Raw genomic sequence first — 26,330 nt, 5'->3', positions numbered from 1 at the left:
TATGTCACCCAACCATGGAAGTTTCAGCACACATGCACGTGTTCAAATAATCATAGAAATAGAGAAAGACTCTCTCTATTTCTATGAAATAATTACGTCACACCCATCATGAATGATGTGTAAGTATTATCCAGGGTGGCATATTGTTTTAGTTAGTACAAATTTTCTTCTGTTCATTGCTCTTGTGTATCACCATGGAAATGCCCATGGAAAACATCTCGCTGTTTTATTGGCTTTTTACAGTTCACATATAACTGTAATCATTGTACTTTAAATTGAAATTATATTAAAATAAGTTAACAGAAAAAATAACTGCATATATATATATACGCACAAAATGTCCAAAGTAGTACAGGTGTTCAGTCATAAATATTGCATAGATAAATAAAAACAGAATGCCGTTTTTCTCCAACATGTTTCGTTCTTTACTCTTCAGGAGATTGTCCTGAAGAGTAAAGAACGAAACATGTTGGAGAAAACGGCATTCTGTTTTTATTTATCTATGAAATATATATATATATATATATATATATATATATATATATATATATATATATATATATATATATATATATATATAAATGTAATATATATATATATATGTATATATATATTTAACTGCCTATATATATTCAAACTCGAATCGAATTCAAATGATTAAACCTAATAGACAGCTACTGATTGTGTATTTCACGACCAAATAGTAAACATCTATGACCTGTGTCACTTAAATTGTTACACTACACTATATAGACTAATGCTTAGTCTCTGAATATATATAATTTTGATAGGAACAAACAAGCCCATTTAAATTGAAAAGGAGCCCCAGGGACACCAGAGATTCAGAACCTGAACCTGAGGAAATCTAGACTTGCTTTATTTAGGGCTTTAGCACTGCAGAGAGGGCTTGGCAGTAGGGAAAATAATGTGGTTCAGGGACTGTGAGACAGACTATACACTATATTACAGTGCCGTAACGCACAACCACTTACGGCCAAACTACTGTTCAAACAGATTATTTTTTCAAGATCCCTAATTCTGTCAGTCAGCCATTATCACCCTGTAAATCGATCATACGACTAATGAAACCACTCTCTTAGCTCATATAGTATCTAGCAGACAAATATAATGATGACAATGCTTTCTTCGATTAACCAGTTTATAAGAATCCTAAGTGTACATGTAGTGTACATAGTACTAGAATGCGGTTTTTTTTAACATTAGCAACACTAACGATGCGTGAAATCTCTCCCAACTGAAAACACGAATGCTAATAATTATAACTATTGGTGATGACATTCAACCATGCCTGCTTTTACATATCGCTGTTTTAATATATATTTAGTAAGTAAAATAAAATCCACATTAATATCATCCATATCCATTTCTTAACATTTTTGTGTATGAATATTGGGTTTAAATCTTTATAACAAGAACGTCGGGACAGCTTTTCTTCGTATCCGTGAATGTCATTACTAATAACAACTCGGTGTATTAGAGATTGATTCGCTCTGTCACGATAAGGACGGTGTACAAACACGCACGGGCACCTGCTCGATCTGAGAAAAACGGGACCTGTTATGGCATGTCGCCTTGACAACAGCCAACCAGTGATGCTTAATTCAAACCTCGTGACAAACGACATCCAATCAGCGCGCGGTATTTTGAACGTAGTACGTTTCTTTGTCCCTCAGATTGACCAACAGAATTTTACTACTTTACTACAACTGGAAACTTTACTACTGCGTTTCTTGTACTTGGCAAATGGGCATCTACTGTGATTACCTGAACCCAGCATTGACGTAACAGGACTTGATATACTACAATACTGAAATTCGCCGTTTGTGAGACCTTTCATTCAACTTGTATGGAAAATTCTTATGTGTGGAAAACAAGTAAGAGAGGATCGGATTTATCAAAACACCACAGCCCTCCAGTCCAGCCTCATCTCTCTTACATGCTTCTCTGTGAATTACTGAAAATGGATATATATAATCACAATGACCCTGACCATTTGTCAGTAATGGACATGATGGATGATAGAAATGATCTGGATAGTTTGTTTCTGAATTCCGACAGGCAGGATTGTGGCTTGGATCCAAAGTTAGACACGGTGTCAGTACTTCCTGATCTCGATGCAATGGACACTGGTGTTTCAGCTTCGGGCGCATTCGGGGAATTTGACTGGATTCAAGGCCTCCAAAGTGCGGCTCTTGCACAGCTGCATCAGTTATCAGAAACTGAAAACACCGATCCGAATCTTCTTGTAAATCCACAAACTGCCATTCCAGTGCACCTGCAGCAACCAGCCCATACGCAAACTGTACGCGATGCTATGTTGACTGAAAATCTGAACAATGTGAGTGTGATCGTGACGAGTACTCCAACAACAACCCTATCCCTTGATTCCATAGGATCACAGAATACTGTGTTTACTACTCAAGGTGGTTTTGCAGTTTCAAATCAAAACAAAAATGTACTGTCTCCGTCAGAAAGCTCGCCTGTATTGGTTGGCCATCTACAGAATGGAATCCGTCCACGGTCACACATAACAGTTAACTTGCCACCCGCTCCAGGACAAAGCGTCAGTATATCTACCAGTGCACATACTAAGAAAGACACGGACAATAGTAAACCGACAGAGAAAGTTTTCCCCAAACCTGTCTATTCCTACAGTTGTCTCATTGCCCTGGCTTTGAAAAACAGTCAGAATGGCAGTTTACCTGTCAGTGAAATCTACAACTTCATGACGTAAGTATATCAAGGTCAACCACAATCTTTTATTATGTGTAGGCTTAGTCTAAAGTGTAGATCTATATATGTGTAAGGTATACCACCATCGATACATATCGTGTTATCTAGCACTTTTGTTATGTTCTGTCATGTAGAATGTACATGATTTCTTACACAACTAAGTTTTGATGCAATATTAACATTTAACAAAAGCCAGATTCTAACTGATATATGTTAAGACTGCCTTCCAGTCATCATAGGGACATGTGCGCAACCATGGTGTGCGCATACACATAGACATAGGGTAGCCTAGTGCTTTGAGTGTTTGCTCATGCCGAAGACCCATGTTCGATTCCCCACATGGGTACAATGTGTGACACCCATTTTTGGTGTCCCCCACAATGATATTGCTGGAATATTGCTAAAAGCAGCATAAAACTCACTCACTCATGATACGGCCTTCTCAAACATGTCAAAATGTCAGGAAGAACAATATCTTGATTCTTTTAGAATGTCTATCTTCACCTGGGTTGTTTCTTGCAACTCAACTGTCCAGTGTTTTTTTTTTCCGGTCCACACACATAGTACCATATGATTCCAGATTCCAGAAATTCATCTAGACCTGCTCAATGGGCGATATTTGGCTCAAGTCTGCAGGAAATTAACAGTAATAACTCTAGTTTATACTGGGTATATCTAAAGCTTAGTCTCTGAATATATTTAATTTTGATAGTAACACATAAACCCATTTAAGTTGAATTGCAAACCAAAAGTCACTGTGTTCTTTAATCTGATTGGTTGAAAAAACGTGATCAAATGGTATTCGATTCCCGGAAAAATTCACTGCGTATTAATACATACAAACATCGCTCACACCATTGTATTGTTACGTCGTCAGCTGTGATGACGTCATTAAAATCATATTGTGATGTTAAGTCCCAATGACGTCACAAATGAGCAGTTCCAGATGCTACCATGGGAGACAGCCGAAACGGCTGGCTGATGACATTTCACTGCTGTACCCATACTCGATGTCAATGAGTGCAGACACAAAAACGTGTGTGGACCTTTTGGTTTACTTTTGTGTCTACAATGTCGATAAACATCATGTGTTGGCCAATTTCCAGGTGTTATTGAGTATTTGAAGCACGGGGAATTTATTTGGAACTGACGGCATCAGCCAGAGATTTCAAATGAAATATTCCTGTGCTTCAAATACTCAATAACACACGGAAATTGGCCAACACATGATGTTTATCTCTTAAAAGGAGCCCCACTGATTTGAGAGATTCTGAACCCGAGGAAAATAAAGACTTGCTTCATTTAGGGCTTTAGCAATGCGACAGGGTGGAAGCGCTGTCCACAGGAAATGTGGAGTTGCCCCAAAAGCAACTCCATTTCCTTCCTGAAATGAACACATTATACCTAATCGAAATATCCTCAATTATTGAGGGCTGAGTAAACGTCATGTAACTCCATGGACTGTTAATGCTCTAAAATCCATGCAACTACATGGACAGTTACTTCAACGTAAACATTCAAAGCAATGGACAGTTTCAACACAACTCAATGTAAAATGTACAGTTTCATTTTCCGTGATCTTGTTTCGACACTCAGCAGTGCTTAGGAGGTTGCCCTCGCTTAACGCGCAATTGCAATAAATGTAGAGGGTGTCAAGCTATTACAAAAAGAGATCTGTAAATTTCTAGACCCGTCTGCCAAATGGCAAAACCTGATATACTTGCAAAATATTGAAAATGCGAGGGAAAACTTACCATTACTCTTGCGCCACGTGTTGTCCTTTTACTGTCCAGCGAGGAAATGGAGTTTCTTTTGGGCCAACTCCACATTTCGTGTGGACAGCGCTTCCACCCTGTGAATGCAGTGAGGGCTAGGCATCAGGGAAAATAATATGGTTCAGGGACTGTGAGAGACACCAGGGTAATTGGAAGTGGGACCTCACATATACAGACAGTTCTTTTCCTTTGACTTGATAAAGTGGGGTTCAGGTGACCTCCAATACTTCATTTTTATTGTACTTGCTGGCAATAGGAGGGTCCTAGAACACATTGAAATGGTGTTGTGTACTAATCATTTAGAAAATGACTTGAGAGCCTGCAATGAATCAATGATTGTGTGGACATGATTGATGGATGAAATAACAGCCAGCCATAACTGCTCTTGATGCACTGTAGATACACTGCATTATTGTGTGTCTCTCAGAATACCTTTTTGTTCTGTGTCCATTCTCGTCATCTCTGTGTCACATAACAGCCTGTATAGGGATATATCTCGGATTCCAAACTAAGTCAGTAAGTGTCCATGGCAAGCGAATTGGGCCAGAAGCATCAAGAGGTTCAAAATTTGCTTAAAGTTCTTTTTTGTGAATTCTGAGGTGTTAAGAATTTGTAATTCAAATAGTAATTTTTATCATCATTTACTGCAGACTTGGGGCAGATTATCAGCCTCTGAGCAGATATACATAAATAAAAAAAACCTGATAAATGTTCCATATTTGAAAACATGAATTTTGAACATGATTCAACCTCTACAGCATAATTATGATTGTAGTTGTTGAAAATGATATAATGGACATAAAACAAATATATATACCTTGTATATTACATTTACACCATGATTATACAGGGATTTGTCCTAACCTGAGAAGAATGTGCTGATGTGGTACAACAAAACATTTTGCTGTTGAGGTCATAAGTACTGAGATGAATCCCTTTAATTGGGTCTAATTACAAGGTTCTGATATTCAGTCACAGAGGTAAATCAGGTTATACCCTATGAACCTGAAGAGATGTATTTAGAACAGGGGGAAATAGTCTGTGCACACTATGTCTTTCAGGAATTCAAGTTTATTCATATTTTGTATTGTTTTACTTTGACCAATATAACACACACGCACGCACGCACGCACAGCACACACACACACACACACACACACACACACACATTGAGATTACTGCTTTATCTGCATACTGTTGTGGTTTTTCAAGTAAAGTAAACAGGTTACTTGGAGAATTAAAATCACTGATAAGGCCAGACCAATTACATTTAGGGGATAACTGTACTGTGTTTGACAAATTGGGGACGTAAACCGGTGGTTATATAGCCGCAAATTTAGTTATATCGGCGACACGCAAGTTGAGCCGATGTAACGTTAAATTTGTGGCTATATAACCACCGGTATATGTGCCCAATTCGTCAAACACAGTACAGTTATCCCCATTCTAATTCAACTCGTTTTACGCTGTTTTTTCGTGAAAGAAATTCATTATTTAAACCAGGTCAAAGTTCCTCTAGGTCAAAGGTTAATCATATCACTCCTTGAACTTACACCATCGCCAGAAAAAGTAGTTCCCTTTTCAAACTACACATATTTATTATGTGCACACAGACTAAATCTGACAATGAAGAATAGATCATAGTATCATAGATAAAATGGACGGAATTATGATGAAACTGCCCTCTAGGTCAACAGCCCGTTGTGAGTAAGTTGTTTGAACTCAAAATTAAATTTATGATACTGTTTTGTCTTTTTTAACCTAAATTCCACCCATTTTAGCTGGATAGGGGAGTTAAACTGACCTATGGCTTCTGCAAATGACAATGTCCTGCAAAGCAGTGATACCCCAATAGTGTAGGGATACATTCAAAGGTTTTGGTGAATTGGTTTTCAAATTGCAACCGTATATGCTGATTATACGGTCGGAAATTTATAGCATTGACCAATCAGAACTTGTGTTACATACTAAGTTGAATTAAAAAAATTTTTTTACGGATTTTTGTCCTCAGAAAACCTAAAGGCGGGAAGGGGAAAAAATAAAAATAAAATCACAAATCAAAGTTATATTCCTTCTAAATACTAAAAGTATTTTACTTTTTGGGGCAAAAAAACAACCAAAAAAAACTCTTGTAACTTTACTTTTTTGGCCTGTAAAAACATTGGCATTTTATTATTTGAGCGGGGAAAATGAATTTTTTTTTTTTTTATTCTTGAAAAAATACGACAGGCAGATCCGTAAAACAAGAAATAACATTGTTCTGGCCTAACCTCATATGTCTCTATAAAGCTAATATTGTTATTGTTTTGAATTATTTTAATGATACCAGCAAAAGCGTATAGCATATTTCCAAGAGTTTTCCATATTTCTGTAATGTTTGGTGTGGGTACCAAAAGGGATCATGTGACCAGCCCCTAATTTGTTTGTGATCAGACATTACCTGTGAACCCAGTTTGGAAGCTTTATAAACATGATAAATGCATTTGTGTATGCTGCCATGATTGTACTAGTCACCTCTTGTTCCACCTGGCTAATCTACTTCATTTAGTCAGAACATGATAATATCATTTATGTTCCGTCTTGTTAAGATACCTTTTTGTTCAAATGAATGTGTTTTTGTGTGTATAAATGTTCAGAAAAAGTCAAATGTTACAAAACGTTTTCAAATCTTATTTTAAGAACTGTAGAAGGAATCAAGCATTGGCACTCAGCATCATTGTAAAACTCACAGATGGTCAAATGTTGTACTAAAGTAAGACTGAAGCATCATTAAACTGATACCTTATGTAAGTCATGCGAGGTACAGATCCTTGTTGCTGAATTTTTCACATGTAAAATATTGATAAGAAATGCAAGATGTGCTTAACATTTTTAATTTATCATGGGGGAAACCCAGTTGAGAAATTTGTCATTTGGTAAATTTCAGATAGAAGAAACTTCAAAGAGAATCTCCCTTGATTGAAAGTCTTTTGCTCAGATTATAGCCAAAATATCAAAACAGGTCATCAGTCAGTGAAAATGTTCAGCACTCATGGATGAATGTTATATACTCTTTAAAATAAGTACTGGATCATGAAATATACACGCTAATACCAATTATGAGAACAAATAAAGTTTGGACAAATTCTATGCAGGTTATGTGTGTAAACTCTAGTATGCTAGAGGGATTATAAGCTGGTTACAATGGATACTAGTATAATGGTTGACTCATAGGCTATCACTTAATTAATGTTCTTACCCTGATGGTATGCAATACCCTTGATCCCTATTAACCAAAGGTTTGTGGTGGCAGATTTGATGGCTTTTTGTTGAAGTCCTGAATTTTGGTGGATAGGATTTTGACATTGTCAAATTGAACTTGATGTACGTACATAGCGTATACTACAAGGCGTCATTAATAAAGGGTCAAATGATATATAGCACATGTAAAGAAAAGTTTCTCTGAAAAAATAGAACTAAGAGTGTCATCATAATGTTTAATGTGTTGACAAAGGCGACACATCGTGACATACAGACAAAAAGTTCAAACAGCACTAGCAAACATCAGTTGTATAGACCAACCCTTCAAATGAAAAGGACAAACATTGAATCACTCAGTCATTCAATATCTTGTGTACCCGCATCCAAGACACAGGTGCACCTTGTTCTCATGCTCTTTCTAATATCAAGTTCATAACGACAGCTTTTGGAATCACATTCCATTCCTCTACTAGAGCTCTGCGGAGTCCTGGGAGATGCACTGGTGCTGGTTGACGTGTGTACAATCCTGGACCTATGAGGCCTAGTGTTGTCATCTTGCAGTAAAGAGGGTCAACCATAAAAGCCATGCATAGCTTGCAGGAATGGTACTGGTATAGGAATCTCGTCCCGATAACGCTGTCCGGTAAGATTACCGTCGACCACGTGCAGTGGAGTAGGTCCAGTTGGAGTTACCCTGCCCAAACCATGACCTACAGTTATGCGTGGGCACAGTTGCATCTGTGATTCGCTTTCCATTGCGACGATAAATCCTCTGCGGACCATCATGGAAGGACAAACTGAATCTGCTTTTACCTGTGAAGAGCACACTAGACCAATGATGTTGATTACAGTGGCTATGATGTTTACTCCATCTTAAATGCGCCTGCCTGTGATGTGGTAGTGGGGCACGAATTGTAGGTTGCATACAGCGGAGTCTGGCTGCCCTTAAACGTTGACGAACAGTGCTCCTGAATATCCTTACATTGTTGACATTAAAGTGTTCTGTCTGAAGATCTACTGCGTTGAGAAATCTGTTACATAACACAGTGTTAATCATGTGCCTGTCATCTCAGACTATTGTGACTCTGGGGTGACCTGGTCGACGTGCTTCTTCCACGGACCCATTTGCTTGAAACCTCGGCCAAAGTCTACCAATAGCACTTTAACTCACATAAAGCGGACAGCATCCTGCCACTGAGTTTGACCAGATTCCAAAAGGCCTATAGTCTGATACCTTTCAGCAAGTGGCAAAAAACGTCTCATTTAAAACTGTGATTTCAAACAGGTACCTGAACAGTGAACAACAGTGAAGAAGCATCAATGCATGTGTATTGTCCTCCACTTCCATGGATAGAGCGACTTGCATATGAAATTCATTGAGATTATGTGGCAGGTAGATTTGCATATTGACAATTAGAATAAAAAATGTGCCATTTGTAACAGAATGTATCAGAGGTTAAAGAACGTAATAATGACATTTCAACTGCCTGATGTGTTTTTCCATACTGTTAAGAAAGTTTGTAAAAGATTTTATACATTTTAAGAAATAGTGTTACCAATGGATTGACCTTTCATTAATGACGCCAAGTATATTTTGAAGAAGCCTAGACAACATCCCCTATCCAACCTGAGAGACTCATATGTGCTATTACTCATTCAGTGAATATATGTTTGACAATCAAGGCAGTATTACTCCATACACACTCCAACGCAGTGATGCCTTTGCATAACATTACGACCACAGGTTAATCTAAATCAAGCTTTTCAGTGTGCTCTTCATAATGTTTTCCATTGTTACACAGATATTCTTCAACGACTGTGACAGTAAGGTTTATGACAATACATATTTATATTATGAAAGTGGCTCTCCAAAGGGCTTTGATGACAGCACGTGGAGCCGTACAACCTAATATTGTAAACAAAAGATCGCTAACGCAAATCAAAATAGTGTTACACATTTAAGGATATTTTCGCACTGAAGCTAAACCATTCTATCAAAGAAGTTTAATTAGATGTGTCGATTCGTCAAAAATATAAGAGCTAAGATATATGTTATATATATTGAATGGACGGTGCAAGATGTGACAAATCATCACATCTCTGTGGCGTGTGGCAGAGGTACTATGCTGGCTGCATAGAACTCTGGGTAGAAGATGGTACTCCATACTGATCTGACATACTGACAAAAATAACCCTTCCGGTTTGAATTTTTTTCGCAAAGATCCCCTTCCTTTTTCAAAGGGTAATTTTGACATCAAAAGATGAGAGCAGATTCTCTACAATATTCCAAATAATTCTTCCAACTTTTTCAGTTTCCAGATTTAAAAGATTTTAGTCAGGAAATTTTGACTACTGTATAGATATTCTTTTACTGGAGATGTTAATTTCTCAGCACGAAGTTAAGTCACCTTGATTACTGATTGGGTATCAATATTCTTTCTGTTTTAGGTCTGTTCAACTCATCTGATGTGAAAGTTCAAGTGATAATATCTGAACATTGGAAAACAATTTTATCTATGACTTTATCCAGGCAATAACGCTACCTTATATATAACAAATATAATATTATGCTAATATTTTCATCTTAAAGTTCAAATGAGCATATATTAAGTAAATTGAATGTATGTACAGTTTGGTTTTTTTGCGTATTTTTCAGGGAAAATTTTCCATATTTCAAGACTGCTCCTGATGGTTGGAAGGTATGTAATTTGCACTTGTCTTGTTATTCATTTAGCTGATGAGGTTAGTGGTAGGCCTGGGCCAAGGTTTTCAAAACAATTTTAGCTCTAAAATTGTCATGCAGTTATAATATAGAAATAGTAGACTGTCTTAGCCTCAAACTAAGGAAGAATCAAAGATACTTTCATTGTAGGATATATGCCATCCTCGATAATCTCCAGGGTAGGCTATACTTTCCGGTAAATCTCCACTATTACCCTGGATGCATCTATGGCTGGCCTCGATAATTTTAATACCTCCTTTTGCTGGCTCCGCATTCTCACAGTAGCCAATCAGCTACGCTGCTGTTACAACAGAGCTTGCCAGTGTCAACAAAGATAGCGGTCGCAGCCACGAAGGTTTGTTCGCAGTGCGACTCAGATTTTTTGGGAAATCATGCAGATGAATTGACAGGTCTGAAACCTTAAAAAATATATGCAAGAACTCTTTCTACCTCTTTCAGAGTACCTCTGCAACAATTATGTTGCCAAGTTTAATCAGTTAGATAAAAGAAGCGAAAGAGAGTTGTGAATGGTACGCTCAACTTCCCAGCATAGATACCTGATTGGAGAAAAAGCCTGCCAAGGGAGGTAATAAAATCATTTGCCGAGCCGTAGATGCATCTAGGGTATAGTGGAGAGTGATCTTAACGTATACACTGGGGATTATCGAGGATGGATATATGCTGGATTGAGAGGAAAGTCACTCAGATATAGGAATGTTAAACAATGTGACCTCGAAATTTGATCATGAATTCTGTGTTACTTCCCTATGTATAGTTGAGGTGTGAGGAAGGTGTGTATTGAAGGACTACTTTTTGAGGTGTGAGGAAGGTGTGTATTGAAGGACTACTTTTTGAGGTGTGAGGAAGGTGTGTATTAAAGGACTACTAGTTTTTGAGGTGTGAGGAAGGTGTGTATTAAAGGACTACATTTGTTTAGGTGTGAGGTGTGTTTTGAAGGACTAGTTTTTTAGGTGTGAGGTGTGTATTGAAGGACTAGTTTTTTAGGTGTGAGGTGTGTATTGAAGGACTAGTTTTTGAGGTGTGAGGAAGGTGTGTATTGAAGGACTAGTTTTTTGGTGTGAGGTGTGTAAGGACTGGTTTTTGAGGTGTGAGGAAGGTGTGTATTAAAGGACTACTTTTTTTTAGGTGTGAGGTGTGTATTGAAGGACTAGTTTTTGAGGTGTGAGGAAGGTGTGTATTGAAGGACTAGTGTTTTTAGGTGTGAGGTGTGTATTGAAGGACTAGGCGTTTTGTTTAAGTGTGTGGAAGGTGTGTATTGAAGGACTAGTTTTTGAGGTGTGAGATAGGTGTGAATTGAAGGACTAGTTTTTGAGGTGTGAGGAAGATGTGTATTGAAAGACTAGTTTTTGAGGTGTGAGGAAGGTGTGTATTAAAGGACTACTATTTTTTAAGGTGTGAGGTATGTATTGAAGGACTAGTTGTTTAGGTGAGAGGTGTGTATTGAAGGACTAGTTTTTGAGGTGTGAGGAAGGTGTGTATTAAAGGACTACTTTTTTTAGGTGTGAGGTGTGTATTGAAGGACTAGTTTTTGAGGTGTGAGGAAGGTGTGTATTGAAGGACTGGTTTTTAGGTGTGAGGTGTGTATTGATCGACTGGTTTTTGAGGTGTGAGAAAGGTGTGTATTGAAGGACTACTTTTTTTTAGTTGTGAGGTGTGTATTGAAGGACTAGGCGTTTTGTTTAAGTGTGTGGAAGGTGTGTATTGAAGGACTAGTTTTTGAGGTGTGAGGTGTGTATTGAAGGACTAGTTTTTGAGGTGTGAGAAAGGTGTGAATTGAAGGACTAGTTTTTGAGGTGTGAGGAAGGTGTGAATTGAAGGACTACTTGTTTGTAGTTGTGAGGTGTGTATTGAAGGACTAGTTTTTGAGGTGTGAGGAAGGTGTGTATTGAAGGACTAGTTGTTTAGGTGTGAGGTGTGTATTGAAGGACTAGTTTTTGAGGTGTGAGGAAGGTGTGTATTGAAGGACTAGTTTTTTGTAGTTGTGAGGTGTGTATTGAAGGACTAGTTTTTTAGGTGTGGGGTGTGTATTGAAGGACTAGTTTTTTAGGTGTGAGGAAGATGTGTATTGAAGGACTAGTTTTTTTAGGTGTGAGGAAGGTGTGTATTGAAAGACTAGTTTTTGAGGTGTGAGGATGGTGTGTATTAAAGGACTACTTTTTTTTAAGGTGTGAGGTATGTATTGAAGGACTAGTTTTTTAGGTGTGAGGAAGGTGTGTATTGAAGGACTAGTTTTTTTAGGTGTGAGGTGTGTATTGAAGGACTACTTTTTTAGGTGTGAGGTGTGTTTTGAAGGACTAGTTTTTGAGGTGTGAGGAAGGTGTGTATTGAAGGACTAGTTTTTGAGGTGTGAGGATGGTGTGTATTAAAGGACTACTATTTTGTCGTGAGGTGTGTATTGAAGGACTAGTTTTTTAGGTGTGAGGTGTGTATTGAAGGACTAGTTTTTTAGGTGTGAGGAAGATGTGTATTGAAGGACTAGTTTTTTTAGGTGTGAGGAAGGTGTGTTTTGAAAGACTAGTTTTTGAAGTGTGAGAAAGGTGTGTATTGAAAGACTAGTTTTTGAGGTGTGAGGATGGTGTGTATTAAAGGACTACTATTTTTCCTTATCCTGACTCATGCTCTTTTGCTTGTCTTCTTCTTCTTGCGAACATAGTGGAACACTTGTATCTCCTTAATTGAAGCTCCCTTCAATGTAAAATCACTAATTGGTACTCACCAAGAGTTGCCTCCCTTGCCCTTTTGGCGGGAACAGGTGTCGCCACCCTCTGGCCTCATGCTTCACTCTCTCCTTCTTCGCCCAGTGAGCAGGATGTGAGAGCGCCTGTGTCTCCTTACACACTATATCCTTTGGTTTTTCTTAGTTTATTACCTCTTATAGGTTACTATAGAGGTATAGCTAGTATCCTTCATTAATTTGCATTGATAATTAATCGTATTTCTACTGTTTATTCACGTGAGTTCATGATTGTTCAGCTAGTATTACTTTGATGAAAATCTGTACTATTTGCAATTTACGTTTTTCGGTTGCTGACCCGCATGTATTATGCCCTAGTTGTGCTACGCCTTGTGCGTTTGATACACGTTGCAGTTACTGCATTAATCTATCCAATTCTGCTTTTCATAAATATCTTTGCGTCGTGAGACGTACCGCAGATAGGTCACGCAAACAAGGGTTAGACATGGCTGATACATCGGATTCCCCTTCCAGACAGCTGCTGTCGATAGACCCCCTCCCGTCTGGTGTTTTGCTAGAGACTCCGTCGGAAGATGGGCGTGGGATGCAGTCCGCCACCTCTAAGAAGCGTCCTGCCTCCCCAGGCGTCCCGTCATCGCAGCTAAAGTCCAAGAGGGCCACGACGTCTTCCCAACGCAGACTTCGGACCCCCAGGGCAGCGTCGACATCCAAGGGGAAGTCTACGAAGTCGTCAAGAACTTTCTCAGCCGAGATCGTTCCAGCCGCCGAACTGGGCCTCTACGATGATCAGCCGATCATCATCCCTGACGTACGCCACAAGAAGCGACCGGTGACAGCTACAGTGACATCAGCAGAGATCGCCATGCAGCCTGATGCCTCTACACTGATGTCAGACGACTTCCCTGAGGGCTCAGCAGCTGTCATCGCAGAGAGGGCACCGACCATCCCAGACGAGCTGTTGCGGCAGATCATGACCATGATGGAGGGCCACTACAGTCGAGAAAAGCAGCCAGCCCAGGGCCCGAACAACGCAGACGACACCCCAGAGGCACCCCCCAGTCAGCGTAGCAGCCAGCAGGTCTACAGTCAGGTCTCCCCGAGTGTCACCCGACATAGAGATAGCAGCCCACAGGTCACCATCAGAAGAGCATCAACCTCTCATCTCGGATGCTGGCACAGAAGATGATGGAGGCATCATCTTCTCAGACGCTGAGATAAGATATTGGATGGTAAACAACCTAGATTTATCTTCACCGTCCAAGAGTGGCAACTCAGCGCAGACATACCTGATGAAGGAAGACGATGCAGATGCCATCACCTTACCTCCGATCGACCCGATTGCTGCGGTGCCACATAATCTAGATACAGCCTTCATTAAAGCTACGAAAGTGCAGACACCACATCTGCCGAACTTTCACGCTAAGAAGTTCTCCACGCACAACATGGACCCCTTCCTGAAGGCACAAGACATCGATGACAACTACAAGCTGATCAGCGATGTTAAGAACAAGAACTACAAGATTGACGATCGCAAGCTGGTGCAGATAGAAAACATGACGAGACGCATGTTTTGGCCTAAATAGATCTAGAAGCGATCAATGAGACACTTATCACCAGATTTCGTATCGACCTCTGAAGATGATAGGATGATCTACTCGGCCCTACTGATGCAAAAGAAGGACCAGCAGTTCCTTACAGATCATCTCACATCTGTCTCAGCAGCACTGACCTTAGCTCGTCGTCAAGGCCTCCTCGCTTCCTGCAGCTAGGGTGAGAACTTTACAGCTCCACTCTATACAGCCCCGTGGTCATCCCCAAACATCTTTGACGGAGGAATAGACAAAGTCTCCAAAGAAGTCACTAAGGACTCCAGAGAAGTCCTTATGATCAAGTCGATGGACACGCTAGCCAGCGTCATCAGGCAGACTTCACAAAGATACTCAGGGAGATCTAAGTTCTCGGACTACAGACAAGCAGCACGGGATAGGAAGATAGCCAGCCAGGGGAAAAGATTCTTTTCGTAAGCCCATATGGCAACTATAGAGGAGGGTCAGGAAGAGGCAGGACACCCAGAGGTTCCCGCAACTATAAACGCTGAAAGACAGGTTCGGAACGACTGGAGTCTTCCACCCCCAGCCGTTCCAGTACAACCGTCACAAGTGGGTGGACGCCTCCAACTACACTGGGAGAACTGGGGAATGTTACAAGACCCTTATGTCTCCAACATTCTTCAACACGGATTTCGTATCCCACTACAGGCCACGCCTCCGCTGACAGTCAACCCTTACAAGTTCGACTTACAGGCACAACAACTACCAAAGTTAAGAGAGGCGGTTACATCACTCATAACCAAGCAGGCCATAGAAGTACTAGATCAAGTAAACATCGAACCAGGCTTCTACTTCCCAGTTTTCCTAGTACCCAAGAAAAACTCCAAGGAGAAATACAGACTCATTTACAACATGAGCTTTTTCAACAGGAATTATCTACGCAAACCACCAAAGTTGCGCATGATACACCTTCCTCAGTTACGGCAGTTGATTCGCCCCATGGATTACATGGCCAGTATAGATCTGCAAGACGCATATCTACACATCCCGATACATCCCGAATCCAGGAAATATCTAAGATTTACACTAGACGGGCTACATTACCAATGGAAAGTACTCCCATTCGGCATATCATCAGCCCCCTGGCTATTCACGAGGATAACGAAACCTATTGTCACCTATCTACATCGTCTAGGGCTACGCAGTGCGTTCTACCTCGACGACGGGATACAAGTAGATCAAGATCCACAGCGTCTCAAACTACAGTTAAACTACATCATAAAGCTACTAACACAGCTAGGATGGTTAGTAAACTTACTCAAGTCGGACCTAGTACCATCGCAAGATCTGCAGTTCCTAGGCATTCGATTTATCACGAATCACAACCGTATCGTCGTACCAGAAGACCGTTGGCTCAAGATCCAACAGACCATTCCGCCAGCTCTACTCTCTCCGTTACCACTACGACAATGGCAGAGCTTGTTGGGTCTCCTCACATCAGCCCAAGACATGACAGTCTCAGGCAGATTACAGTTACGCCCATTACAGGTCTTCATCAATGCACATCTCGATGACCTACAACCATTCAGTCTACTGAAACGTCTCAGACCTCATCTACTATGGTGGACCAGGAGGTCGAATGTCTGCGAAGGTATTTGTTTAGAAGAGCAGGAATTCAAAACCCATCTATATGTAGACGCATCGCTCCAAGGTTGGGGAGCTCATCAGGGTTATGGAATCAGCAAGAAAGCAAGCTCCATATAAACATGTTAGAGATGAAAGCTGTAATCAACGCCATACTTCATTGGAGCACCATTCTACAGAATGCGCACTTAATGATTCATACCGACAACTCGACAGTGGTGTAAACAAACAAGGTTTAACGAGATCACTGAACCTATTGACTTTAAGCTTTCAACTGTTCGATCTAATCCACGATCTAAACCTACATGTCAGAGCATGTCACATTCCCGGAGCCAAGAATGTATTAGCAGATGCACTCTCTCGGCCACATCAACCGTCACCGACAGAATGGATGCTCAATACAGAAATATTTGCACAGATAATCAAGCAAATAGGAGCGCCGCTAGTAGATATATTCGCCACACGCTTCAACAATCAGCTACCGACATTCGTGTCACCAGTCCCAGACCCACAAGCATGGGCAACGGACGCTCTAAGCATATCCTGGGAAGGCCTCAATGCGTACGCGTTTCCGCCGCCAGCAATAATACCTCAAGTGTTACAGAAAATCAGACAAACACAGAGCCTCCAACTCACTTTGGTCGCGCCCTACTGGCCGGCCAGAACGTGGTTTCCCATTCTAATTCAAGAAATCGGTCAACCAACACTAGAGCTACCCAAGCGCTCAAATCTATTAATACATCCACACACCAAACAGGTGCACGGAAGCCCAGAAGTATTCCAACTTCACGTATGGACTGTATTAAAATGTGTTTAAACAAGAGAGGGTATTCTACCAGGGCGGCAAAAGCGGTCACGCTTGCCTTACGCAATTCTACACGTAACTTGTACGACGACAAGTGGCACAGTTTTGAGAATTACGCAGCAAATAAGGGATTTACAGCAAGAGATGCTACTCATCCACAAGTGGCAGATTATTTGTGTTACTTACGGCAAAACAAACATTTAAAAGGCTCGACATTGTCAACATATCTTGCCGCGCTTAGTTCTGTGATTACCATGAGAACGGGTGTCAAATTGACTAAAACTCCAGAGTTACTGGCCTTACTACGTGCTTTCCGATTGGAGGACCAAAAGCGGAAGTTCCACGCCCCAGCTTGGGATCTGAATATAGTGTTACAACACCTCACAAGTGAGGCTTATGAACCGTTGGAATCGACAAACTTTGAATTTCTCTCACAGAAAACGCTTTTCCTGTTATCTCTAGCCACAGCAGCCAGGATGTCGGAAATTCACGCACTAGATTATGAGAGGATACAGTTTGATGACAATCAAAACACAGCACACCTGGGACTAAGATGGGATTTCATCGCCAAAAATCAACTACCAGGTCAACCAGACAGGTTATTTCATATCCCTGCATTATCCTCCATTCTCGGATCTCAAGATACACTGGACTTATCTCTATGCAGAGCTCTCAAAATCTATTTACGACGTTCCAAAACAAGGCGAAGATTTCTCAAACGATTATTCATCCCCTTGTCGGCAACAACTCAGACAGAAGTCTCTCGTACCACCATATCTATATGGATAAGAACTGTCATACTTCGTGCCTACAAGGCAGCAGGACTGGACCCTCCAACAGCATCAAATCCCCATGAGATCAGGGCTTTAGCTTCCACTCTCGCCCTACACGGTAACTGTTCATTGAATACAATTATGGAAGGATGCTTTTGGAAATCTAACATGGTGTTTGCTAATCACTACCTGAGAGATATCACCACCGAGGGGCGTCTCAGGCATTCACCATTTCGGTCCCTTGGTCCTCGCACAGCAGTTGACAGTCCCTCGTAAACGTTAACACGTAGTCTTACGAGATTAATATGCATAATTGTTACATGCATTATCTAGCTTATAACTCTACGGAGTTCTAGCAGTATGTATATATGTTCAGTGGTATAGCTTCTCTATCAGAGTCGCTTTGATATTGTTGTTTATAATATCTCAGTATATTATTAATGTAAATACCCCAGTATGGCATTATAACCTATGGCTTATAATAGAGGAATTATCCTAAGTCTATGCCTTTATGAAGTTCCCGTAGGGGGTTATTACAGTTATATCTATATAAATCACTAATTCTATAAATCCAAAGTATTCTGTTTTGCCCACCTCCGTTTCCGTAGGATTCTACAAGCAAAAGAGCATGAGTCAGGATAAGGAAAAATATGTAATGTTTTGAGTAAAATTGATATTTTATACTTATCCTGACTCATGAGGTTAGCCCTCCCATCCTCCCCACATAACACTTTGGATTTCCCTGTAAATTCAAGTGTTGGGTTCGCAAAATCAGGAGAGAGTGAAGCATGAGGCCAGAGGGTGGCGACACCTGTTCCCGCCAAAAGGGCAAGGGAGGCAACTCTTGGTGAGTACCAATTAGTGATTTTACATTGAAGGGAGCTTCAAGAGATACAAGTGTTCCACTATGTTCGCAAGAAGAAGAAGACAAGCAAAAGAGCATGAGTCAGGATAAGTATAAAATATCAATTTTACTCAAAAAATTACATATTTTTTAAGGTGTGAGGTATGTATTGAAGGACTAGTTTTTTAGGTGTGAGGAAGGTGTGTATTGAAGGACTAGTTTTTTTAGGTGTGAGGTGTGTATTGAAGGACTAGTTTTTAAGGTGTGAGGTGTGTATTGAAGGACCAGTTTTTTTAGGTGTGAGGTGTGTATTGAAGGACTACTTTTTGAGTAGTGAGGTCTGTATTGAAGGACTAGTTTTTGAGGTGTGTATTGTAGGTCTTGTTGAGGTGTGAGGATATTGTTGTTTCTGCAGGACACCTTCCATGATAATTTTTAATTTGTAAAGAAACAAAGTTTGTATGAAGATGCTTTGAAAATTGGTAAAATTTTGCTTTATAACCATATGGTGCTGCTTATGCAAAATTTCCAGAATTCTGTACGGCACAATCTATCTCTGAACAAGTGTTTTGAGAAAGTGGACAACCCTAAACTGAGCAGTAATGCCAAGAAGGGATGCCTGTGGGCTCTCAATCCAGCCAAGAAAGACAAGATGGAGGAAGAAATAGCCAAAGGGAGCAAGAAGGACCCTGTCGCTTTACACAGCAGCATGGCATACCCCCGGGTGAGTCAACAAACAGCTTGTGTTTATGTGGCTGTACAAAATAAAGAATCAAGTATAGTTTTGCACTAGACTTTCATGATAATACTTCATGCTTATTCTTTTTCTATGACACAGAGAGGCTTGAGAAGATTGAGCGAGGTGAAGCTGGGCTACACATGGAGCCTACCACACCAACGGCTCGACCACCATCTCCATGCACCCCGTCAGACACCACTGCCAACTCACACACACCAGCCAAAACTGATGATCTCTTCGCATCAGAACTTCGTGATCTCAATGTCCTTGACTCCAACTTCACCCTTGATCCCTCTCTGTCAGATCTTGCCATGCAGGTAATCCATGTTGTTTCTTGCAGACAAGTCCTGTGGGTCTGCTAGTGATCAAATGGTGGGATTATTTCCTGGGGAAAGGCTCATTGGGTTGAGGGGAGCATTTCTAATGTGGAGCAACAAAATATTTGGTGAAAGCTCTGTCTGCATCATGAGATTCATCTTGTACATTGTGTCAGACGTGTACTTTTCGAGTCAGACGTGTATCTTGAGCATCTTGAGTCAGACGTGTATATTGAGTCAGAAGTGTATCCTGATCCAAATGTGCATATTCCCTGAGATTCAGTCGAGTTGTTTGTGTTGCAGCATGGCCTGTGGGATGATGATCTTGCTAATGACCTCAACATTGACATGAGCCCCCATGTTGCTATGGCAGCTGTGGGATCACCTGTGGCATCATCAGGCTCCTCCAGCAGTTCAGGTAGCGCCTTGTCCTAGGATCAGCCTAGGTAGCGGGGTAATTTTTTTTATTGACACTGATCATGACCGACAACACTTGCTACACTCTAGAGATAGTTAGGGAAAGAAGTAAAACTGCTGAGAGCCCAGTGTCAGATGTTTATTATAAATAATTCTGACAATCGTACCATTTTTTGTAATGTAAATCATGAAATAATCTTTAGGTTGATGTTTCCTAAATGCTTTGTTGTATTAAGTATACTGTGCGGGTTTGATGTGTTGCTTCGTTCGGCAGTGATTCAAGGTAGATAACATGGTCAAGCAAGTTGTACAAATTGTACATTAAGAGTACTGACAATGTGAATAATAATAATTCTGCAAATAAAAGATTCTATGTAAATTTGATAAGCAGGCTTAAGTCATACAGATGTTTTGACTGTGGTTGAAACACATGCAGTTGATAACCTTTTCTAATTGTGTACTTGTGACATGCTGATGACGAACAGAGGTGATTGTTTCCTGACCATATGTTGCAGTGTTTGCTGGTCTGCACGGGGCCTCCTACCATGGGACATGTGTGTACACCTCTAGTCCAGTTGCTGGGCTGCGGTCACCATCGCCAGGAACACTGACCGCAACGCTGCTCAGTCTAACCACTCCAAATCGCACACTGTCTGCTGCTCAGACCTAACTGGATGGCCACAATGCTATGCCATTTAATTCCTTAAAGTATTTCGTTTTGATCTCTTAACATGCATTTTGAAATATATTTCACCATTTTACTGCCATTTTATGCATTTATCATTTGAAACACTCCCAACACATTTGTTTTGAGATAATAACATCAATGCTGAACTGCAATATTATCCGTTTATAGCCTTGTTCAAAGTTTGAATGTACATTTTGTTCCAGTTGATCAATGTTTTATATTTATTTTTGTTCCTGCTCTAGTGCTGTGTTTGAAATTTAGCATGAAAGTCTTTGGTCTTTGTCATAACCCTGTTGATTATCTCTAGGGTCTCTGGACCCGTGAATAAGTGAGCAAACCTCAAGCTGCCCAGATCAGCATAATGTGTGAACTTACATCAGTCTCACTGCAGTGTATTGGTGTAAGTTCACATTGTGAGAATTTACACCAGTCTTACTGCAGTGTGTTGGTGTAAGTTCACGTTGTGAGAATTTACACCAGTCTTACTGCAGTGTGTTGGTGTAAGTTCACGATGTGAGAATTTACACCAGTCTTACTGCAGTGTGTTGGTGTAAGTTCACGTTGTGAGAATTTACACCAGTCTTACTGCAGTGTGTTGGTGTAAGTTCACGATGTGAGAATTTACACCAGTCTTACTGCAGTGTATTGGTGTAAGTTCACATTGTGAGAATTTACACCAGTATTACTGCAGTGTGTTGGTGTAAGTTCACGATGTAGAGGGGGACAGTAGAGTAAGGAGTGTACTCACCTTAGGGGGGACAGTAGTGTAAGGAGTGTACTCACCTGAGGGGGGATAGTGGAGTAAGGAGTGTACTCACCTGAGGGGGGACAGCAGAGTAAGGAGAGTACTCACCTGAGGGGGGACAGTAGCGTAAGGAGGGTACTCACCTGAGGGAGTATAGTAGTGTAAGGAGGGTACTCATCTGAGGGGGAACAGTAGTTAAAGGAGGGTACTCACCTGAGGGGGGAGAGTAGTGTAAGGAGTGTACTCAATTAAAGGGTATAGTTACAGACTTTGAGAGAGGCCACTGATGGAGACTGGATTTATGCATTGTGCGTGATACAATAATTAGCTAATAAGCCGAATGTGTTCATGTTTTCTGACAGTATCGACCCATTTATACCATATACTGTCCATCATGAAACTAATGGATCAGCAGATTAATATGATTATGAAAGTCTGGGCCAAAAAGGCATCATTAAATTGATGTGTGTTGCTATGCCCTTGAACTATAATAGGAAAGAAGTCAAATTATTACAGAGTAATAATTTCATTAAATAACCTTTGTTATCTACATAAACTTGAGATGAGATATTCACTTGCAAAGATTTCTCAAGTGTTGTTATACAAATAGGCTGTAGGAAATCTTTGCCAAATGATTAAGCTGCATCTTGCTCGCAATATTACTATTATCTGACAAGATTACCATGGACGACTGTCATAACTTTTTGTAGAGAACTTGAGAAGCTCTATCTCAACCTAGCTCGCAATGACAATGGTTACTGTAGGCTATATCACAGACATCGTGTTTTCCATCCATGTGCATTGAACATAACATAACAATATACTTCAATATTGTTCAGAAATAAATATGTCACTTTCTTTATGTGCACAAGGGACCCAAGCATTTTTCACATAAACTTTTCATTTCATGATTTACAGTACCTATTTATTTTGGTGCAAAGATCATAGGTCTTACCCATCTGAAGAGCTACAGTTTTATGTTGTGAATGTTTTGTAAATAGATATCCATTGCTGTCAAGTTTATACTTTGTTTACAAACATTTTAAATGTTATGTATATGAAGAAACCTATTTATCCTACTGTTATATGTTGTTGATGTATAGTGTATGTTGATGACCCCAACAAGAATGGACTTAATAAAGTCAGGCTCAACATTTCCTTTGGTCTTTTTAACTTGAAATAGTTGAGTCAAATTTCTGAATATATGGTGTATTAATGATGTGTGTTTGTGAGAGATTTTTAAAGATATGATTCTTTAAGCATTGGCTTGGTAACTATTTGACATTCAAGCTGACTAGAAGCTGATGTGAGTGGATTTGCTTACATTTGTTCTTGGTGCTTCTGTTGACATGGCCTTTCTAACTAGTATGTGAATTATACCAGTTTTTACTCTCCAGTTTTATGTTTTAGATCAGCACAGTTCATCTCAAATCATTATTGTTACTGACCTCAGTGTAGCTTCTGATATCAGGAGACCTTACAGGCATGAACATAGCCTCTAGGAGAGCTATGCTGACTGTACCTCTGTCATGCTCCTCTATGAACATTTAGATTTTGACTACAGAGCTACTCTCTGTCTCATGATGTTTTCCTAGTGGATCTCAGATCAGCATAGCACTTTGTATGCATGAGAAAATGCATGCAACATGGAATGTTGATAAATACAATCAATATGCAAAACTTTGTGAGACAGTTGCTTTCGAATTTGAGTACATATATATTAGATCATGCAACAAAGTGTTCACTCATCAAGCTGAAAACTGAACCTGTAAAGGACTGTTAGACACCGTTTTGTTTAGTGGTGGCAGCCAAAAATACCAGTACCAAAGCTCCTCTGATATCAGCATTGCTTTGCTGTTTGGCCTTGTAGTGTTTATAGTCATGCATGATTTTGAGTCAAACTTCCACCAACACTTTACCTGGAAATGTGTTCTGTTGTGTGTATTTAGCTTGTTGTTAATGTTTCAAACAATCTTTGACTCACTCATCTTGCCCAAAGATCATAAGTCAGTTTCTGTGGAATGAGGAGATGCGCCAGTCAAACTGTACTGTATTGTTATATAATCATAGTGCTTTTATTGTCACTGTAACCTGGTTTCTGTTTCTCTTTTTTTCATTTATTTTGTTTACAAGGGAGACAATGCATGCAGGCAATGTGTGGAAATGGCAGCAGTCGTACAGCTGTTGTGTATCCCAGTAGTCCAAGACAACATTGTTAAGTATTTGTTATGTATTTTATCTTCCAACTAGTAAAGAAGTCTCATGACTATTGTAGTTTTTGCTGTATATCTGGAAATTATCTGAAATGGCAACGATTTAAAATGTGATGTGCCTTACTTTGTGTTTTGTCATTCCATCACCTGTCATACATGGTTGTAAATTGCAACACTGCCATTTGGTTGTCCTTCCAAACACTGTTATGTAAGTGGAAAACCTACATTATTTATGTACATAATGTGTGAAAAATATCAATAAAATCTCAATCTGAAACACCATGTCATATTATTACTTGTGGCTGGTGACCAGCAGCAGTACACCCATAACTGGACACTGAACGATAAGGCTACAGGACTGAAATCACCAGCTGTACAATAGCATCAGGTCACTTGTACAGATGCATCACGATCAACACGTCAGTGTCGCCTGTACAGTAGCATCACGTCACTTGTACAGAGGCATCACAATCAAAACGTCAGTGTCGCCTGTACAAAAGCCTCAAGTCACTTGTACGGAGGGATCACAATCAACACATCAGAATGGCCTGTACAATAGCATCACGTCACTTGTACAGAGGCATCAGGACCAACATGTCAGTATGGCCTGTACAATAACATCACGTCACTTGTATAGAGGCAACACAATCAACACGTCAGTATGGCCTGTACAATAGCATCAGGTCACTTGTATAGAGGCATCACAATCAACACGTTAGTATGGCCTGTACAATAGCATCACGTCACTTGTACAGAGGCATCACAATCAACACGTCAGTATCGCCTGTACAATAGCATCATGTCACTTGTACAGAGGCATCACAATCAACACGTCAGTATGGCCTGTACAATAGCATCACGTCACTTGTATAGAGGCATCACAATCAACACGTTAGTGTCGCCTGTACAATAGCATCAGGTCACTTGTATAGAGGCATCACAATCAACACGTCAGTATCGCTTGTACTATTGCATCACGTCACTTGTATAGAGGCATCAGAACCAACACGTCAGTGTCGCCTGTACAGCAGCACCCCAGTGTGCAGAGAACGATACTTTAAAAAACACACACATCCGCTTTGTCGGAGAACTACTAAAATGCAACATGATATAATTGGGATTACATTTTCTCAGTACTGTTTGCTTTGAGTCCTATCCAGGATTTGAATTCACGATTACAGAGTGAGGCACCTATTCAACAGCACAGACAGACAGCATTCCAACCCACAAAAATCCACAGAAAGGGAAGTCCCACAACTGATAGTTTAGACCAAGTACATTGAGCTCCCACATACCAAACAGGAAATTCACATGAAGATGAATTTCATGGTGAAGCATATACAATGTGAATGCACCTCCCACCCCCCAACCCCCAAATGTATGTACAAAGTAAGTGACTCCATGTACAAAATCAATGCGCCCTCCCTCCCATATTTTCTAAGTATATATTTTCAATATTCCCTTGTACATTAGTGTTGACGACTCCCCCCAGAAATTTGGATACAATAACAAATTCCTATACACTAAACGCCAAAAGAAACGTTAACCTCCTACCTTTATGAATTCCTTAAGATCTATCAAAGATATGTTAGAAGGTATTAGTTCACAATAAAGCTTAACATCACAGCTTTATGCAAATCACGAAAAAGGTTATATTTAGGTGAAATGCATTTGAGAGTTAAATTGCTCTGTTTCCGTCCATGCCAAAATAAATCAATAACAGTGATTTAGATATCCAAAAGAAAGGTTGAAATAAAAGTCTGCTTTGAGACAAAGACAAACCATTTAAAGTCACCATTTTTCAACTACAGAGTGTGCAAAATAGTAAAATAATCATTCCTATGATTTCAGCCTTTTAAATCATTTCTGAATTAGTGAAAACAAGTAAAACGTGTCTTTGATATTTTGAAGAAATGTTTAGGAACATCTGAAATCATCTTTGTTAACATATTTGCTTGCAAAGTAACATTTTTCCATTTTCTGTTTACACATAACAATATCAATCGTCAAAACGCAGCAATATTCAAACAATATTTGCATCCATTTCACATGTAGAATGATTCTATAGGGTATGAAGAGAGCCTAGAATACATGAAATGATACACAAGTACGAGAAATACCACCAATGTATGCTACGATTAACAGCTGAAGAGAGAGAAAGAGCCATTGGGATGGTGCAGATGGGGTGAACATACAATGTTGTTGCCAACGCCCTCGGATGCCACCGTATCATGTCAGGGCTTCAGACAAACTAGGGTCACCGTCACAGACCAAGAAGTGGACGTCCACGCATCACAACGCCAGCTGAAGATAGGTTCCTCCGCCATTAAGGAAGGAGAGTAACGTTTCTTTGGGCGTTTAGTATATAACATTATGAAAATTGAGTTA

General features: G+C 40.1%; 1 protein-coding gene and 2 long non-coding RNA genes across 5 annotated transcripts; 2 read left to right on the top strand and 1 right to left on the bottom strand.

The window, feature by feature from the left end:
- The first annotated feature begins 1,534 nt into the window (after positions 1-1,534).
- Positions 1,535-24,219, top strand: LOC124292131 (forkhead box protein N4-like). Of its 3 annotated transcripts, none has more exons than XR_006902367.1 (6): positions 1,536-2,751; positions 10,426-10,468; positions 19,356-19,547; positions 19,662-19,879; positions 20,183-20,297; positions 20,812-20,944. XR_006902367.1 is itself a non-coding variant. In XM_046729183.1 (6 exons), the coding sequence occupies exons 1-6, from the start codon at positions 1,868-1,870 to the stop codon at positions 20,964-20,966; spliced, it is 1,605 nt and encodes a 534-aa protein (XP_046585139.1). In that variant the 5' UTR covers positions 1,537-1,867; the 3' UTR covers positions 20,967-24,219. The 3 variants fall into 3 exon arrangements, 2 of the variants coding, with proteins under 2 accessions (XP_046585140.1, XP_046585139.1); XM_046729183.1 differs by having other exon boundaries at positions 1,537-2,751; positions 19,356-19,543; positions 19,660-19,879; positions 20,812-24,219; XM_046729184.1 differs by lacking the exon at positions 20,812-20,944 and having other exon boundaries at positions 1,535-2,751; positions 20,183-20,325.
- Positions 10,961-12,230, top strand: LOC124292132. Its single transcript, XR_006902368.1, has 3 exons — positions 10,961-11,388; positions 11,598-11,717; positions 12,057-12,230. It is a non-coding gene; the product is annotated as an uncharacterized LOC124292132 (long non-coding RNA).
- LOC124292133 lies at positions 12,720-19,022 on the bottom strand. Its single transcript, XR_006902369.1, has 2 exons — positions 18,967-19,022; positions 12,720-13,105 (listed from the first exon to the last, which is right to left on the bottom strand). It is a non-coding gene; the product is annotated as an uncharacterized LOC124292133 (long non-coding RNA).
- Positions 24,220-26,330: the final 2,111 nt, after the last annotated feature.

The sequence above is a fragment of the Haliotis rubra genome, unplaced genomic scaffold (genome assembly GCF_003918875.1).
Source record: "Haliotis rubra isolate DU_JTF1 unplaced genomic scaffold, ASM391887v1 Scf509, whole genome shotgun sequence".
NCBI lineage: Eukaryota > Metazoa > Mollusca > Gastropoda > Lepetellida > Haliotidae > Haliotis > Haliotis rubra.
This window is presented reverse-complemented; position numbering and strand designations above follow the sequence as displayed.